The sequence below is a fragment of the Phoenix dactylifera genome, chromosome 5, assembly GCF_051530095.1.
Source record: "Phoenix dactylifera cultivar Ajwa chromosome 5, Ajwa_hap1_PhDact_Kaust_v1.1, whole genome shotgun sequence".
NCBI classification, from domain to species: domain Eukaryota; kingdom Viridiplantae; phylum Streptophyta; class Magnoliopsida; order Arecales; family Arecaceae; genus Phoenix; species Phoenix dactylifera.
In genome coordinates this window covers 12400669-12418587 of record NC_143194.1, presented here as the reverse complement: position 1 = coordinate 12418587, position 17919 = coordinate 12400669, and the positions used below count along the sequence as shown (strand labels likewise).

The 17919-nt window shown below is 40.6% G+C and overlaps 1 protein-coding gene across 1 annotated transcript; it reads right to left on the bottom strand.

Annotated features, from left to right (window-relative positions):
• Positions 1-12499: 12499 nt before the first annotated feature.
• LOC149753463 (uncharacterized) lies at positions 12500-17667 on the bottom strand. Its single transcript, XM_089930685.1, has 2 exons — positions 17013-17667; positions 12500-12560 (listed from the first exon to the last, which is right to left on the bottom strand). The coding sequence occupies exons 1-2, from the start codon at positions 17662-17664 to the stop codon at positions 12538-12540; spliced, it is 675 nt and encodes a 224-aa protein (XP_089786811.1). The 5' UTR covers positions 17665-17667; the 3' UTR covers positions 12500-12537.
• Between the last annotated feature and the right edge of the window lie 252 nt (positions 17668-17919).

The window sequence follows — 17919 nt, the reverse complement described above, 5'->3', positions numbered from 1 at the left end:
TGCTCCACATCAGTCCTATCAGATTAATTATGCCTACTTAAAGTAAGTATTCTGACAACTCCAACAACATTAACCATCTAAAGAGACAATGGTTCACCAGCCGGTGCTAACAAACTGATAATATTGTCAGGTTAATACATGACTACGGCAAGTACAAACAATGATATAAATGCATACCAAGTGAACACTTAGAAGGATATCCAAAAGCGTCATGCATGACCAACTCTTATCCACAGAAATATACACCGACATTCTTGGAGATGTGAGACAATTCAAATTCTTTCTCGAATACCCGATGGTATGAGATCTGGGCACACTTCACTGCAGAAAGATTTCCAAGCACTAGTTTTTGATCATTCGACTTCACAAAGACTGGCACATTTCAACTCCTTTGTCCTTCGTAGATTCCCCAAGTGATGCCTAGACAGAATCAAGAAGCACCTAAGTCAAAGGATTCTTTAATGCAAACGCATCACAGAAGCAGCAACACTAACAACCTAAGTCAGACAGATGCAAATACTTGATATCCCCAGGATCCCACTTGAAGCTTTCCCACTTGAGTTAAAGACAGATGATTCCGGCATATACACATAGGAGAAAAGATGATGCATACAACCTTAGGAAGATATAATAAAATCTGCACAATCTGACCTTGTATTTTCATTTTTCTGATTTGTTGACCGCATCTTAGAACGCAAAATGCCCTGCATGGGATTATTAACGGGAAAACATAAATGTTCATAACCACCACAACCATAAAACTTCCTCTTCTCTCCTTCCCATCGTAATAGCTTTCTTATTTCTCCGTTTTGTAAATAAATAAATGATCAGAAATTTGCCTTATATGATAAGGATGCTCACCTTATCAATTGTTGTTTGGTATACCTTTCACTTTGATCTCTCATTGCAATTGGCAGCACATAAGGATGCTCACCTTAGCAACTGATGTTTGCAAACAAAATACATAATATCATTCACATCCCTTTCACTTTACCAAAGAAACAACTATCAAGTTACCGATTCACTTTCAAGTGCCTGATAAAAGAACTTTCAGCCAACTAGCTTTACACTATCAAGAACTTCTAAGATAAGGTTACAAAAGAAAATAGCTCTAGATCAAAATTTAAAACAACCTTTAACAAATGTAACTAATAAATCAGTCCCTAAATAAGCATATAACAATAAGGTCCATAGATGATCAAAATAATCATCAAGCATATATTACAAGTTTTCAAAGTTCCAAAATTCACACAGTTGCACCACAACGCGATCCGGACTTGATAGAAAATAGCTGCAAAAAAAATCCTTTTTTCTCTTAGATAATAGATATATAGTTAGCTATGCATAAAAATTACAATATTCTTAACAATGTAAACATAAATAAAGACGATTGTTGCCAGCATAAGCTAATCATCAAAATTAATAATAGTAGTTATTTCGTAATCTTCAACCTTGTAGTTTGTAAGAGGAGGTGGGCCATCTACAAATAAAAAAATTATAAAATTAATAAATAAAAAGTTTTAAAACACTAGTACATGATAAAGTTTATAAATGTTTTAGAAATTGAACCTGCAAGATGGGGCAAGATGTCTCAAAGCCAATCTTGTATACATATCAATGCCTCAACCGTATCCGGGGATAGGCTATTACGAAAATCATTCAAAACTTTGCTAGAAGTGTTGAAGGCAGACTCTGATGCAACGGTAAAAAGTGGAATTGGGAAGATATCACATACCATCCTAAACAATATTAGATATTTGATTCATTGAATCTCCAATACTCTATAATATCCAAATTTTGATCCCCTAATAAATGAACTTGCTCAAAAAAAGTACTTTGCAAGTCATTTTTATTAGTATTATTGACTTATATTTTAATGTAGGTATCTAAATTAGAGATCATAAAATACCTTCTCTTCCAAATAGGTCTCCAATGCTGACTTGGATGGTTGGGTAACTTCTTTCTTTTAGATAAATTCTACATAATCTTGCTTAAAAAGACTCTCATCTCCTCTACCTTGAGATGTAGACACCATCCTTCTCCACTTGAATATGAGAGATATTTGCGCCATATAAAATTAGATTTTTTTGCATGTATACCCTCAAAAATTTACAAAATTATATGAATATCCTTATAAAATTGCTATTTGCATATATACCCTCATAAAGTACTTATTTTGCATGTATATATACCCTAATTTTTCTTTTTTTTATATATAGGTACCCATACCATTTGACACCGTTAAAAAGTAAATAATTTAAATTTAAAATGACTAAAATATTCTTACATATAGATGCACAAAAAAAAAACTTTATAAGGATACATATACAAATAGCAACTTTGCAATGGTATTCATGCAATTACGCATATTTAGAACGGCATACACTTAAAAAAATCCAAAAACAAATCTTCAAATTTTAGTAAAGATAATTTAGTTCTTCTTAATAAAAAAAGTTAGCAAAAAAAATTTTAATATTAGATTGAATTATTTTGTTTTTATGAAATTCTCATCTAAAAAAAACAACAACTCATATTTATAAATTACTAAAAAATATTTTACTAATCTAGACATCTATAATTAATTTAAATTTTATTTACTTTAATATTTTAAAAATAAGAAAAAATATATAGATGTCATAGATTAAATAATGATAATTATATCAAAAATTAAATAGAAAATAGTATTACCAAAATGATCACTTAATATTTCAACTTGACCGAGTCATGATCTTAAAAAAAAAAATTAATAATGTGGCTCAATCCTTTTCTGACTTGTCGATCTAACTGAATCATAAAAGATTTAACAAATTTCAGCTAAGTTTTAATTTTTTTAATAGATTTTTTGAACGCATATCCTTCTAAATATGGAAAATTGCATGAATACCCTCGTAAAGTTACTATTTACAATTATATCCTTATAACTTTTTTTGTATATCTACCCATAAGGATATTTTAGTCACTTTATTTTTATATTATTTATTTTTTAACGACATTAGATGGTACAAGTACATATGCAAAAAAAAAAAAAAGAAGAATGTACATGCAAATAGTAATTTTATGAGGGTATTCGTGCAATTTTATATATTTAGAAAGGTATATATACAAAAAGCCTATAAAATTTTTTAATCATCATCAAAATTTTGAAGAACATTATGCATGTTCTTGTTCTCAAATGAAGCACGATCACTATTACCATAGATTTTTTGAAAGTGATACTTAAGAAGCTTCATCTGATGTCTTGGATCAAGAATAACCCCTACGGCAAGAATGTGAGAGAATTTCTTCAAATACTTGTCAACTTTTTCTTGCATCTTTAAGGCTATCATCATCACAACTGCATTTGAACTCCTAGATTCTTGAATCAAGAGCATCTGTATTCTCCAAATTTCATAGAAATACAAATTTCCAGTTGGATTTTTATTTTTGAAAAAAATTTAGTTATATAATGGAAAACTTTTAAGAACTTACAAATAATGATTCTTTGAGACCAATCTTTCTCAGTTGGCGCATCTTCAAAATTAGGATTTCATGCTTCAAGTCACATAAACACATCCTTGAATTGTATAGCATCATCCAACATAAGATACATAGAATTCCAACGAGTAGGTACATCTATGCATATCCTTTTCTTACCATTCATTTTTAATTATTTCACAATTTACATAAACATTTTCAACCTTGCTTGAGATGAGTTTATATATTTAACAGCCTCATGCACGAATCATATGAATAGCACCCTCTACTACTTTCAACCCATCCTTTATAATCAAATTAAGAATATGTGGACAACAATGCACATGAAAGAACTTACCATCCAAAAGTATATCTCTTTTAAATTATCTTTGAAATTCTATGGCTACAATTGTATTTGCTGACAAATTATCGGGGTGATTGAAACCAACCTTTTCTCAAAATTCTAATATAAAATGCAGCTAGCTATAGAATCATTAAGGACTGAGCCTGTATGTGGTGAAGGAACCATCTTAAAATTGATAATATGTTTTTTAAGCTTCCAATCTTTAGTGATGTAATGTGCAGTGAGACACATATATCCTAATGTCTGATTTGATGTCCACATGTTTGATGTTAAGTTGATTCTTTCACAGTTTACCTCAAACAAATCGTGAAGTCTTCTTTTCTCCTTTTTATATGCTTTAAAGCAATTAGAAGCCGATGTTGTCCTTGAAACAACATAAAATTCAGGTCTATGATTCTTAACAAATATCCAAAAAGCTGGATGTTCAATTATTGTAAATGGCAACTGTTGTAAAATTACCATTCTTAAGAGGTCCTCACGGCTTCTTTCTTGTTCAAATGAATAGGGAGTCAACTCATTCATTGCAACACGATCTTTTGAAGTCACATTACCTATTAATTGTTTCTGCCTCTTATCAAGACTTTTTTTTTTGACCTACAATTCTTTGTATATTTATGAAGATGACTTGTCCCACTTTTAGGATCAATTGGGCAAAAATAAAATGACAAAAATTGCAATTAGCCTTGTCTTTTTAGTTTTCTACCTTACAATAAGATTCCATATCTCTGACCTTCTTTTGTTGCTTGCTTTGGTGCTATCTATATTAAAGGGCTCCATAAGAACTACTACAACCAAGTACACTTGAAACTTTAGTTGTGTTTTTATTACTACCCATCGTAGACATTAACTTATTTTGCACAAATTCAATAAAAAATTTAAGCATGAAATGCAACTAAATACGATGGAAACACAAAAAAAATGTTAACAAGTACACATCTTTATAACAAATCTGCATCCATTACTTAAAGTGCTTAATTAAATAATAACAAAACTAGTTTTAGTTCCACAGCCATAAGCTACCATATACCTTGCTTTACCAATGCAAGTTGCTTTGTATCTCAAAGGGAGCAGTTCTATGTAATAAGCAACTCAGAGTTCGGATCCTCTGCAGCATGTACTAAGTAGGATTTCAAAGTCAATAATATTAAGAAACATGATGACCTTCATACAAGGCATTGCAATGCATTGCCCTTCTTTCACGGGAGTCATGATATTGCATAGCCTCACTATAGGAAAAGGTAGATTTCCCGACGCTAGGAAAAAGCGTCGGGATAGTTTTGATCAGCGCCAAATTTTACCGACGCTTTTAAAAAGCGTCGGTACATCTTTAGAATTGACGACGCTTTTTAAGCGTCGCTGTAAGCTGGACCTACGACGACGCCTATAAGCGTCGTCGTAGGCCAAATCCTTTCCAACCCTCTCGATTGATGCCCTAGCTGCCTTAAAAAGTCAAGTCTGCTCTCCTCTCCTCTCATTCAAAAGGGTCCCTGAGCTCCGATCGCCTCTCCATCTCGCTTCCCGAGCTCTGATCGGCGTCCCCGAGCTCCGATCGCCTCCCCATCTCGCTTCCCGAGCTCCGATCATCATCCCTGAGCACCCATGTCAGCGATCTGTGAGCCCGAGTCCCACGACCCGGCCGGTCGGAACTGCCGGATTGCCCGAGCCGCATCGACCATGGCCCGCACCATCCGCCGCAACCCATCTTGAGATCCCACGCTGCTGCCCCTGCTCCGCCGCCGACCTCGCCTCCCTGGCCCGCGACAACCTCCACTACCACCAAGCTCAACATCAAGGAGGACGGCGTGGGGCACCTCCTCCGCCTCGTCAAGGAGGGCCGGGCCGACGGTTAGGAGAACGCTGCCCGCACCCTCGGCCTTCTCGGCCGCGACCCGGAGGGCGTCCACAGCCTGCTTCACGCCGGCGTCTGCTCCGCCCTCACCAAGCTCCTCAAGAAGGGGAGGCCGATGAGCGCCCAGGCGGCCGCCGCCTGGGCCGTCGCCGAGCTCGCCGCCAACCACCCCGCTCGTCCGGACCTCTTCGCCCAGAACAACGTCATCCGCCTCCTTGTCGGCCACCTCGCCTTCGAGACCGTTCAGGAGCGCAGCAGGTACTCCATCATCCCCTCCTCCAAGGCCATGTCCATCCAGTTCCGCATCTGGTACCACAACGCTACCCTCCACACGGCCTCTCTCGACGCCCGATCTTACTCAGCCAAGATCTCCAATCCGGCACCGGCTCCGGTTCATCACCAGATGGCAGCCGTTCATTCCCCAAATCCGGCGCCGCTGCAGCAGCAGGTTCCGGTCCGAACCGAAGCCTCCCCTGCCTCCACCTTCGATCCGCCACCGCCAACCCAACAGAAGAACGACACCGGCACCGGGGCCGAAATCCTCCGAGATCCAGAGGTAGCGGGAAATCCCCCTTCGCCGTCCCCACCGCTACTCCAAGCCCACCTCCAGTTTTGCCAACAGCAGGGTTTCCAGATTTGGATGCCTGCTGTTCCTCTCTTGAAAGAGCCTTTTTCCACAAATATCTTTTTTCCCCAAGTTCTCACATTCCATAAACCTCAAGTTACATGCGAACCAGTCTCGGCACACCCAGTGCCAGGACTAGTTCAAATGCTATCTAAATTTACTTAGAGTCGCTATTGTTCACATATATAATATATTTGCATGTGCTTACGTAACATAATTTTCCTCAAGTTATATTTGACTTAGGATTGATTTTGGTGCAGGAGACTGAGCAAAGGTGTGGAATATTTGGTTGAAGCCTCGGCAGCAGAGGCTGAGGCAATTAGTGCTACTCTGTTTTTTTTTTTAAAAAAAACAGGTGGCTAACGCCGACGCTTATAAGCGTCGGCTTTGAGTCCTTTAGCGACGCTTTTAAGCATCGCTAAAAAGCGTCGTTCAAAACCGACTTTTAGCGACGCTTATAAGGGTCGGCTTTCAGTCTTTTAGCGACGCTTTTATTAATGTCGGGAAAGCCATATTTTTGCCGACGCTTTCTCTTAGTGTCGGCAAAAATCGGACCCACGCCCACCTGCCCGACGTCTGACCCATGCTTTGGGGTGCGTGGGCTGGAAATTCGCCGACGTTTAAAAGCATCGGTAGAGACCAAAAAAACCGCCGGGAGATATCCTTTCTTTTGTAGTGCCTCACAAGTTCATTTGGAACTCAGAATAGATGCATGGGCCAAAAAGAAATCTGAAATGCTAAATAACACCTAAATCACATAACAGCAGCTCATCTGTCAAATTTTTGGACAAAATGAAATCTGCTGAAGTATAACAAAAGGCGAAGGATACAAACACAGCTAAGAAGATCACATTTAACTTAGCCATTTACTAAATTAATGGAGGGATCCTCCATATTGTAATTCAATAGAAACAGACAATTAGATGGATCAAACAACAACATACTGTCTTCTAACAGAAGACACACAACAGGACTCAACTGGGAGCTTCATATTTTGTAATAATTGAAAATTAGAAAACAGCAACCCTAAAGCACAGGAAATGTAACAAGAATGTATGTGCACTATAGCACACTTCCATATATCTTCAAGGGGTCTCTGGGCATCCAGGAATGACATACACCTAGAGCACAAAAGTAACTGGTTCCTGTATTTTTAACTAAGATATCAAAAAGCATCCATGTTTTGTGTATTACTTAGCATATATTTCAAAATAAACTAATCTAGATATCATGCAACAATAAATAACCTTGAAATTCATAGATATATATGGCCAATAGATCATGATGGAGGGGAGGTAGGGCAAGATACAGTTCTAGGATTTCGAAGGAGGGGATACCTCGAGAGTCGGGATGAGCACGTCGAAGTCACCGGACACCGCTGAAGAGATCGATTCGCTGCCGGACCTAAGGTGGAGATCGATCGCGATGCCAGATTGCGGCTAGGGTTTGGGAGGAATTGGCACGATCACTATCACGGACGGCCGATGGCCGATGGCTGATGCTCTAGGAGGAGTATTCACGGTCGCAATGGCCGATGGGAGAGAGAGCTTTAATGGGAGAGAGAGAGAGATGGCCTAGGGGGAAGAATGGGGGATTTCAATCTTCAGATTTACGATTTTGGAGGGAGAACGAACGGATCTCGATCACGAAGATGGGTCGAGAGTCGTGACTTTTACCCCTGCTACTTATGAGCCTAACGGGTTTTTTGAGTTCGGGTCGGGTCGGGTCGGTTCATAGGATTAAAAATCCAAAGTCTCTCCCCCAAACAATCAAATGGATCAGGTCAAATCGGGTCTGAATTTAGTAAATCCAGGCCTAACCTGAAAAGTGAAATGAGTCCAATCTTAGAACTCGACCTGATCCCACGGGTTCTTTAACATAGGTCGGGTCGGATCTGGTTAAGGGTCAACCTAATGCATTTGCAGCCTTAGCAATAGGCATTTTGGTAGGAGGACTCAAGAAGAGGCATTAGAAGTGTTGGAAGGATAGGATCTTTACAATATCGATGGGACCCTATCATGGGGGGACATGTATAATTCAAAGTAGAAATATTATCTAACAATGGTCGAACCTATTCTATTCAGCAAAAATGTGAAATCTAATATGCTCGGTGCATCTCAAAGGAAACTTCCTCTAAGTGTTCGATTTTGTTTAGTATGAGTTGTTATAGTTGCAATATGTGATGGACTTGCTAGCTAATGTGGAGCCAAATGCAAATTGGATGTCAAGTATCAAATATCGGGATATATGTATGAAGAAGCCTATTATGTATATTGTCAAAAAATGAACATAAAAATGACAAATACAGAATTACACAATTATATTAATCCCACTAAACTTTGTCATGGTGGTTGTCCCAGCCACAAAAGGTAATATTCTTTTTGTTTACATAAGACTAACAGACAAAGTTCTAGTAAATAGTGGCCGAGGCCGAAGTGACTATTCATAGCTCGCATGTTAGTTAACTGTGAGAGGACGAGAGTTAGGGTTTCAACAATGCTCTCCTTCTCCCTTGTTCATGCATTATTTTCAAAGAGGTGCATATAATGAAAGGCTTTTCTCATGAGTATTTAGGTTTTTTTGCTAACCGTGAGTATTTTGGTATGAAAGTAAAATTTCATTAAAATCAAAATAGTTTTCTAATATATATTAGAATGTAGTTTTGGAAAGAAGATATGAAATAGAGCTTTTTTTTTTTATAGATCTTTTCATTTTTTCACAAAAATAAATTATTTTTTAAATTTTTTACCAAACGATACTATGCCATCCAAATATATTTTTAGAGGGCTAGAAGATCCTCCGAAAGCTTTGTTAAATGGGGCCGGAGGTGAATGTGCTTGTCAAAGTAGGTAGAAATAAAGTAGAAAAAAAAAACAGTAAATGCGCAGCTATTTATTTAGAGAACTCAGAAAAAGGTTCAAAGAAAAATAAATGCAAATGCAATTACCAACCTTCTTCCCACATTTTTAATAGGTCAAATTAAGCAGACCTTTGACGTGACCATGACCTGCTTGGTTAATTAATCTGGAATAGTTCAATCCTACATCTCGGTCCACGTTTTACCGGTCCGCTTTGAAGGAGCCCGGTCCGTCATCAACCCTCGGGAAGGTGCCACTCTCTCGAACTCACGGAGTCACGGCGCTGCTCCGACCTTTAAGAAGTCCCGGCGATGAAACCAAAAACTACACGCATTAAGTCATAACCGCGTACGTAGATTAGATGGTCCAAGTGCCATCGTGAATCCCGGCCCCTTACCACTAAGCCGTTTACGGGGTCCAGTCGCCATTTGGACTTCAAACTTTTGAACCCATTTAAACCTACGCAAGGTTAACCTCGTCAACCGGTAAAAGATGGAAAAGTTTCTAGCTATATAAAGAGCTGCATGCCTTTCTCCTCCTTTGTCCCTATCTATTCCACCATCAAACATCCGCAATATCAATTCCACAAACAAGCAACTCAGAGTCTAGTTCTTGTAGAGATGGGTCTTTGCTCTAGAGAACTGTTGTTTCTTGTTCTGGTGATCTCATGCTTGAATCCACTTTTAGCATCCGCGAGGCCTTTGGAAGGAGAGTGGGGTGTGGAGGACGGTGGGGTCATTCTGGAGGTGCTGAGAGGTCCGGTGACACCTTCGGGGCCTTCGGGCTGCACCCACAACCCAGGAAACCATGGTGGTCCTTGTCCCACTCGTTGACGTGTCTGCCAATGGGCTCTTTCTGCTTGCATGAGAACTCGCATGATATCTCTGCACCCTTTAGATGGTTTCCTTACAAATAATGGAAGATCGACAATAAGAGCTAGTGCTATAACACTTTTTTTTTTCATTTCCTTTTTAAAATACTTGGGAAGTTAACATTCCCAAGATACACTGTTATGCAACACACAATTAAAGATGTGTAAAATATGTTTCTTGACAAATAAAAGGTGGGTGAATATGATCTAAAATTTCTCTCTCTCTCTCTCTCTCTCTCTCTCTCTCTCTCTCTCTCTCTCTCTCTCTCTCTCTATGTTTCTCTCTCTCACACACATATGCAGGTCTCGCAAAAAATCTGCTAGAAGAGTCCTAAATTTCATTAGGATGTATTATCTATACTTGGCAACAAGGGAAAATCTGCATGGGACCCATGCTTACAACTTTAGTTGCAGAGAATCTGCTACCTTATCCAAATTTCCAACTTAGATCGTACAGCATTGATGTAACATAAAATAAAGTTTCGACGTTGTTTTCTGATCTCTTACTTTAAGTGTACAATGTGTATTGAGCTTTTAATATGTCAGTTAAATGTAGAAAGAAGGTGAAGGTTAGCATTTGTTGTGCTACAAGAACGTTGGTTTGCCTCATATGGCCCAAATAATGTATAAATGGACTGAAGTTGGCACCAAATCGTTGGCAGAAGTTCTCTCCAATTACTACAGTATTTGCTTCAATGTATTATTAGCCTAGGCACATCAAAATTGTCATGTTGATATCTAATGGTGAATGAGATTCATGGTAATGTATATTCCAGTAATACTTCATATTTAAATCTCCTAGACATTTAATCCCACTAGAGCTTTTTTATGTACATGTCATGATCTTCTAAAATTAAAGTTTTAAAATTATAAGGGTCAACAAATGCAGTCCGGTGATACCTTTGGGGCCTTCAGGATGCACCCACAACCTAAGAAATCATAGTGGTTTTTGTCCCCCTCATTGACGTATCTGCCAAGGGGATCTTCCTGATTACATTGAACTCGAATAGTTAAGCACGCCTTGAATTGCTTCTAATAAACAATACTTGGCTAAGTATAAAAAATTTACCTGTAATAAACAATACTTGGTTAAGTATAAAAAATTTACCATCTAATAAACAGTACCAGTTTGTATGCTAACCCCCATGGCAGCCAAAAGCTAGAAAAAAATGACTTTTGCCCTTAGGTGAAAAAATAAAAAATATAAGTGTTATAACGCAGGAAAATACTAACAGAAAGCAAACTCAGACATCCATGAGATCACAAAGAACTCTGTCAAAAGAAAAGGAAAGAAGATGATTAGAGATTTCGGATTGTGACTATAAAAAATCACCAAAGATACGTAATGAGCTTTACAATAATAGTTGAATCACAGGGCAGTCAAGACTAACACTTCTATTATTTCATAATAGAACTAGAGAAATATGAAATGGAACATTAGATTGTTTGGTCCACTCTCTCTTCATGAATCAAGGCAACTAGAAATGATGCAGGATCTTTTGTCCATTCCCAGGCCCTCAAGTTTAAATGTTCCGGTATGATGAAAATGATATCTTCACTATTGACTCATGCTGCAGAGTCCTTAATAATGGATGTATGGTATGCCCTTAGAATAAAATAGTTTGGAAGCTAGCTAGTTGTGTCATGCCCCGAGCCCGAGGCGCGGCAGACGCCGCACGCCCGCACGGCGGGCCGCACGGGCGCGCAAGGCAGCAGATCAAAATAAAGCAGATACAGGTTTTCAAAGATAACATAATTATTTAAATTGTTCAAAAGCGGTCTTACAAAATTCCAGAATAACATATACCAACATAATTCAAATATCCAAACTAAACTAACTAAAATGCCAATAACTGAAGAATCATCGGAAACTCTAACACACTCCCCAATCCCGTGCAATCAAGCCTCTGGATCTGAAAAATGGAGAAAACAGAATAATGAGCTACACTAGCCCAGTAAGCAACAAAATACCCCAGAGTGGGGTCAGAGCATATCAGATCAAAAATACAGGACAATGTTTGAAACATATCACAAATAATATCATTTTTGTTTTTATAAAACTCTAATATCATAATCTCACAACATGATAGGCTACGGCCACGTAACCCAGTGGCATGGGTTGCACAGAGTGCCGGAAACCACTATTGTTAGTCACCGGTGGAAACGGTGTCCAGAAACCACTATTCTAATCACCGGTGGCGCGGTGTCGAAACCGGTTCCTCACAGATTACAAGTCGACAGGTCCAACGTATAATTTCCATTGGCGGGGCCAGAACAGAACAGAACAGATCATAGCCATGCTGAGAATGCATATATATAAAAATAGTTTTCATAAACTGTGCAGTCATATTTCACGGATTTCAGAGCATATAACATGATTTTCAAATAAAATTTAACATGCCTGACCCATTTTTATAGAATACAAAACATTTATCAGAATTTAATCTATTTATCAAGTAATTTGAAAATTACACTTGAAGTATTAAGTCACTTACCTCTTCTCGCTTAATTCCTACTTCAGGTAGGCGGATCAGGTTCACCTGTTAACATTTAATTAATTTCTTTGTTAATTTCAGAGCTAAGCAAAAATCAAAAATAATACTATTGGGTTTCGGGTTCGGGTTCGGGTTCGAAACGGGTTTCGGGTTTGGACTGGGTTTCAGATTTGGATTGGGCCCACAAAAGGGTACGACCCAAATAGGGCCCAAACTAGGTTGAACTGGGCCCAAATTGGGCCCACAAAAGATTATGGCCCATCTGGGCCCAACACTATTGAACTGGGCCCAAGTTGGGCCCCTAGTGAACCAGGCCCAAGTTGGCCCAGTTCGGCCCACGATGGGCCTTCATCTTCCCCAAACTCCCCATGGACAGGGGAGTTGGATAGCAAGAGAAGGAAGAGGGGAGAGGGGAGAGGGGAAAGGGCTGGCTGGGTGGCCGGCCTAGGTGGCCGGAGGGCACCTCTCGGTCGACGGCCAGCCGGCCACCATGGCGGCCGGCGACTGTTCCTGTGGCCGACGGGAAGGAGAAGCAACCGACTCGGTTGCTTGGGGCTGAAACAGGGAGAACAAAATCCATGAAAGCAAGGAGGAGGGAGGCTTACCGGCGGTGGCAGAGGCAGTGGGATCTCGGTCGAGGCTGCTCAATCCGGCGATCAAGCGGTGGCGACGGCGACGGCGACGCTTTCCGAAAGGGAAGTGGATCCCAAAACAGGGGAGGGCACGGGTGGTGATGGTGGCGGATCCGGCGGCCCGCCAGCCACTTGGGAGGCAAGAGCAGAGGAAGAAGAGGGAGGAGGAGGAGAAGAGGGGGATTCGGTGGTGCCCTAGGGAAGAAAGGGTGGGGTTTTTATCGTCCCCACCATAACGGCCCTCCGCCGCGAAAATCGCGGCGGTCGGGCGAGATCCGCGGCTGTGAATTGGCCGCGGATTGGCTAGGGGGGCGCCGCGGAATACCCGCGGCGTCCTTGCCCCTTTTGGTCCCCCGGAGGAGCCGGAGAGGATGGCGATCCCCAGCCGACTTCAGCCCCGTATCTCACATTCTCTCCCCCTTAAGAAAATTTCGTTCTCGAAATTTAAAAAAAAACTCTAGGTCTTCCATATTTAACATACCTTAGCTTGCAAAAAGGTCGGGATATTTTTTCTTCATCTCGTCCTCCAGCTCCCACGTGGCCTCTCGTTCTGAGTGATTGCTCCACTGGATCTTAACATAAGGAATCGTGCGCCTGCTCAACACTTGCTCTTTTCTATCAAGCACTCGTACAGGCTGCTCAGGATATATCAAATCTTCTTTAAGCTGCAAAGGGGCCACTTCTACCACATGGCTCATATCTGGAATATACTTTCGTAACATAGAAACATGAAAAACATTGTGAGCTCCAGACAGTGAAGGTGGAAGTGCCAATTTGTAAGCCACAGCTCCTACTCTTTCCAGAATCTCAAAGGGGCCGACATAGCGTGGACTGAGTTTTCCGCGTATTCCAAATCGCATCACCCCTTTAGTAGGAGACACTTTCAGAAACACATGATCTCCGACCTGAAATTCCAATTCCCTTCTTCTATTATCTGCATAACTTTTCTGTCTGCTCTGAGCTATCCGGAGGCGTTCTCTGATCAGCTGGATCTTCTCTACTGTTTGTTGCACAATCTCGGGGCCCATAATTTTTCTTTCACCAACATCATCCCAACAGATAGGTGATCTACACTTTCTTCCATATAGAGCCTCATAAGGTGCCATTTGAATACTTGCCTGGTAACTGTTATTATATGCAAACTCAACTAAAGGCAAGTGACGGTCCCAAGAACCTTTCATATCTATTACACAAGCTCTTAGCATATCTTCTAAGGTCTGAATGGTTCTTTCTGATTGGCCATCAGTCTGAGGGTGGAAAGCTGTGCTGAAGCTCAGAGTGGTCCCCAAGACTTTATGCAAACTACTCCAAAAGTGAGATACAAACCGCGAGTCCCTATCGGAAACAATGGATACGGGTACTCCATGCAACCTCACTATTTGTTCAATGTAGAGCTCTGCAAACTTTTCCAAGGTCATTCCTACTTTGAATGCCAAAAAGTGTGCCGACTTTGTCAATCTGTCCACAATCACCCATATAGCATCATAACCTTTAAGAGTGCGAGGCAACCCGGAGACGAAGTCCATAGTGATGTGTTCCCACTTCCATTCAGGAAGTGGTAGGGGCTGCAACAACCCTGCCGGTTTTTGATGCTCTGCTTTAACTTGCTGACATGTCAAACACCGAGCCACAAATTGTGCAATTTCTCTCTTTATATTATTCCACCAAAATGTACCTTTCAAATCCTTATACATCTTAGTACCCCCAGGATGCACTGTATATCCAGTATTATGAGCTTCCTTCATAATTTCATTCTTTAAATCGGAGTCATTTGGAATACACATTCTGTTCCTGTATCTCAATGATCCATCCTCATGAAGTCTGAATTCTGATTGAGAACCTGATTCAATATCACTTCTAAGCTTTTGCAACTGAGGGTCATCTGCTTGAGCAATTCTGATCCTCTCTATCAAGGTAGGTTGGACACGTAAGTTTGCCAATTGTGCATCAGAGTCATGCCAACATACCTCAATTTCTGCTCTCCTCAGATCTTCCAGAATTTTCCTCTGAGAGGTGAGTAAGGCAGCAATACTACCAGTAGATTTTCTGCTCAGTGCATCTGCTACCACATTAGCTTTTCCCGGATGGTAATGAATAGACAAATCATAATCTTTCAGTAACTCTAACCATCTTCTCTGTCTCATGTTTAGTTCCTTCTGGGTAAAAAGGTATTTCAAACTTTTGTGATCAGTGTACACCTTACAAGATTCACCATATAAATAATGTCTCCAAATTTTTAATGCAAACACAACAGCAGCAAGTTCCAGATCATGAACGGGGTAGTTCTCCTCATATGACTTTAATTGTCGGGAAGCATATGCAATAACCTTATCATTCTGCATCAGTACACAACCCAATCCTTTCTTTGAGGCATCACTGTAGATGGTATAACCTTCGGCACTAGAGGGAAGGGTAAGGATGGGAGCGGACACCAAACACTGCTTAAGCTCCTGGAAGCTCTGTTCACATTTATCTGACCACTCAAACTTAACTCCTTTATGAGTTAGTCGAGTCAAAGATGCAGCAATAGAGGAAAAATCCTCAACAAATCGTCTATAATATCCTGCTAGGCCCAAGAAGCTGCGAATCTCAGTAACACTATTGGGTCTGCTCCAGTTGACCACTGCCTCGATCTTCTTTGGATCCACATAGATACCCTCTTTAGATATTACATGCCCTAGGAACATCACACTGTCTAGCCAGAATTCACTTTTCTTCAACTTACCATACAACTGCTCTTGTCTTAGGGTTTCCAGTACTAACCTTAAATGTTGCTCGTGCTCGGCCTGGCTCCCAGAATAGATCAAGATATCATCAATAAAGACTACTACAAATTTGTCCAGAAAGGGTCTGAACACCCTGTTCATCAGATCCATGAAAGCTGCAGGGGCATTTGTCAGTCCAAAAGGCATGACCAAAAATTCATAGTGCCCATAACGAGTACGAAAAGCAGTTTTAGGCACATCTTCAGCCCTTATCTTTAATTGATGGTACCCAGAACGAAGATCAATTTTAGAGAATATCTGAGCACCCTTTAACTGATCAAATAAGTCATCAATTCTTGGTAGAGGATACTTGTTCTTTATTGTTGCTTTATTTATCTCTCGATAATCAATACATAATCTCATACTACCATCCTTCTTCTTTACAAATAAGACTGGAGCTCCCCAAGGTGAAACACTAGGTCTGATGAAACCCTTATTAAGAAGATCCTGCAACTGCTCCTTTAATTCCTTCATTTCAGCTGGAGCCATTCTATAGGGGGTCTTAGAGATTGGTGTGGTACTAGAAATTAAATCAATTGCAAATTCAACTTCTCTATCTGGTGGCAAGCCAGGAAGGTCTTCCGAAAAGACATCAGGGTATTCATTCACTACTCGAATATCTTCCAATCTTTGATCTGATTGTCTGGTATCAACCACTGTGGCAATATACGCCATACTCCCCTTTCTAAGCAGCCGCTTAATTTGCATAGCGGAGATAACTCGAGGGGAGGTATAAGCACCACTCCCTACGAAGCTGAATTCGGTATCTCCGGGGATCTGAAAGTTTACCCGTTTCTCATGGCAATTAATGGTGGCAAATTGTGATGCTAACCAGTCCATACCGAGGATTATGTCAAAGTCATGCATATCTATAACTATCAAATCAGCAGGCAAGTCTCTACCTACTATCTGAATCGGACAAGTCTTGCAGACCTGGTTACCAATCATCCTGCTCCCGGCAAGAGTGCTAACATGCAGATCATACTCTAATTGCACATAAGGCAGGTCATGTTTTTGCACAAATGTAGATGACATAAAAGAATGCGTAGCACCAGAATCAAATAATGTATGAGCATAAACAGAAGCAACTGGCAATGTACCTGACACCACAGTGTTGGATGCCTGAGCATCCTGCTGAGTCAGTGCATAAATACGACCCTGTGTGTGTGGTCTCCCCCCTTTCTGCTGCTTAGGAGAAGAAGGCTGAGCTGACTGAGCCGGAGCATGATAAGTTTGCACTTGCTGGGTTCTTGTAGTTTGAGGCCTCTGAACTGATCGAAGGTCCTGTTGAGGACACTCAGCTACCTTATGACCCTGCTGGCCGCATCTAAAACAAGCACCGGATAATCGTCTACAGTGTTCAGTCTTATGCATACCACCACATGCATCACACTTATGCTTCTCTTGCTGAATAGCTTTTCCATAAGATCCTTGCTTCCCTGATTGCCAAGATTGATTATGAGATTTTGCAGTCTTGCTAGAATTCTGTCCACTGCGAACATCATAATCTCTGCTTCTCTTCTTTTGTTTCCTATCTTTGGCATCATATGTTTCTTTCCAGACGATTTCCAAATTCTTAGCCCTGTCTACCAGATCATCATAGTTTGTCGAGTGTATTGCGGCCAAACTCCGACGTAAGTGAGGCTTCAATCCTTCTTCAAATCTTCTCATCCGGGACTCTGCATCCATGACGAGGGTGGGAGCAAACCGAGATAGCCTGTCAAACTCTGCCTGATACTCATCCACAGTCATAGTTCCTTGATTCAGATTGAGAAATTCCCTCTCTAGCCCCCTCAGGCGACTGGAGGGAAAATACTTGGAGTAGAATGCGGTGCGGAATCTTTGCCAGGTAAGTGCCTCCTGCTCGGGTGCCAATGTGCGCTCCACAGACATCCACCAATGATGAGCTCGGTCCTGAAGCATATAGGTGGCAAATCTGACCTTTTCTTCATCGGTGCACTCCATTGCCCTGAAGGCTTTCTCCATTTCATCTATCCAGGTTTCAGC

Bases quoted from the DNA above. Each gene is read 5' to 3' on its own strand.
- LOC149753463 (XM_089930685.1), bottom strand. From the start codon at position 17,664: ATGACTGTGGATGAGTATCAGGCAGAGTTTGACAGGCTATCTCGGTTT. The intron at 12,561-17,012 runs GTACATTGCCAG...AAATGTTAACAG, and splicing joins ATCCAACACTGTGGTGTCAG to GTGAACCTGATCCGCCTACC.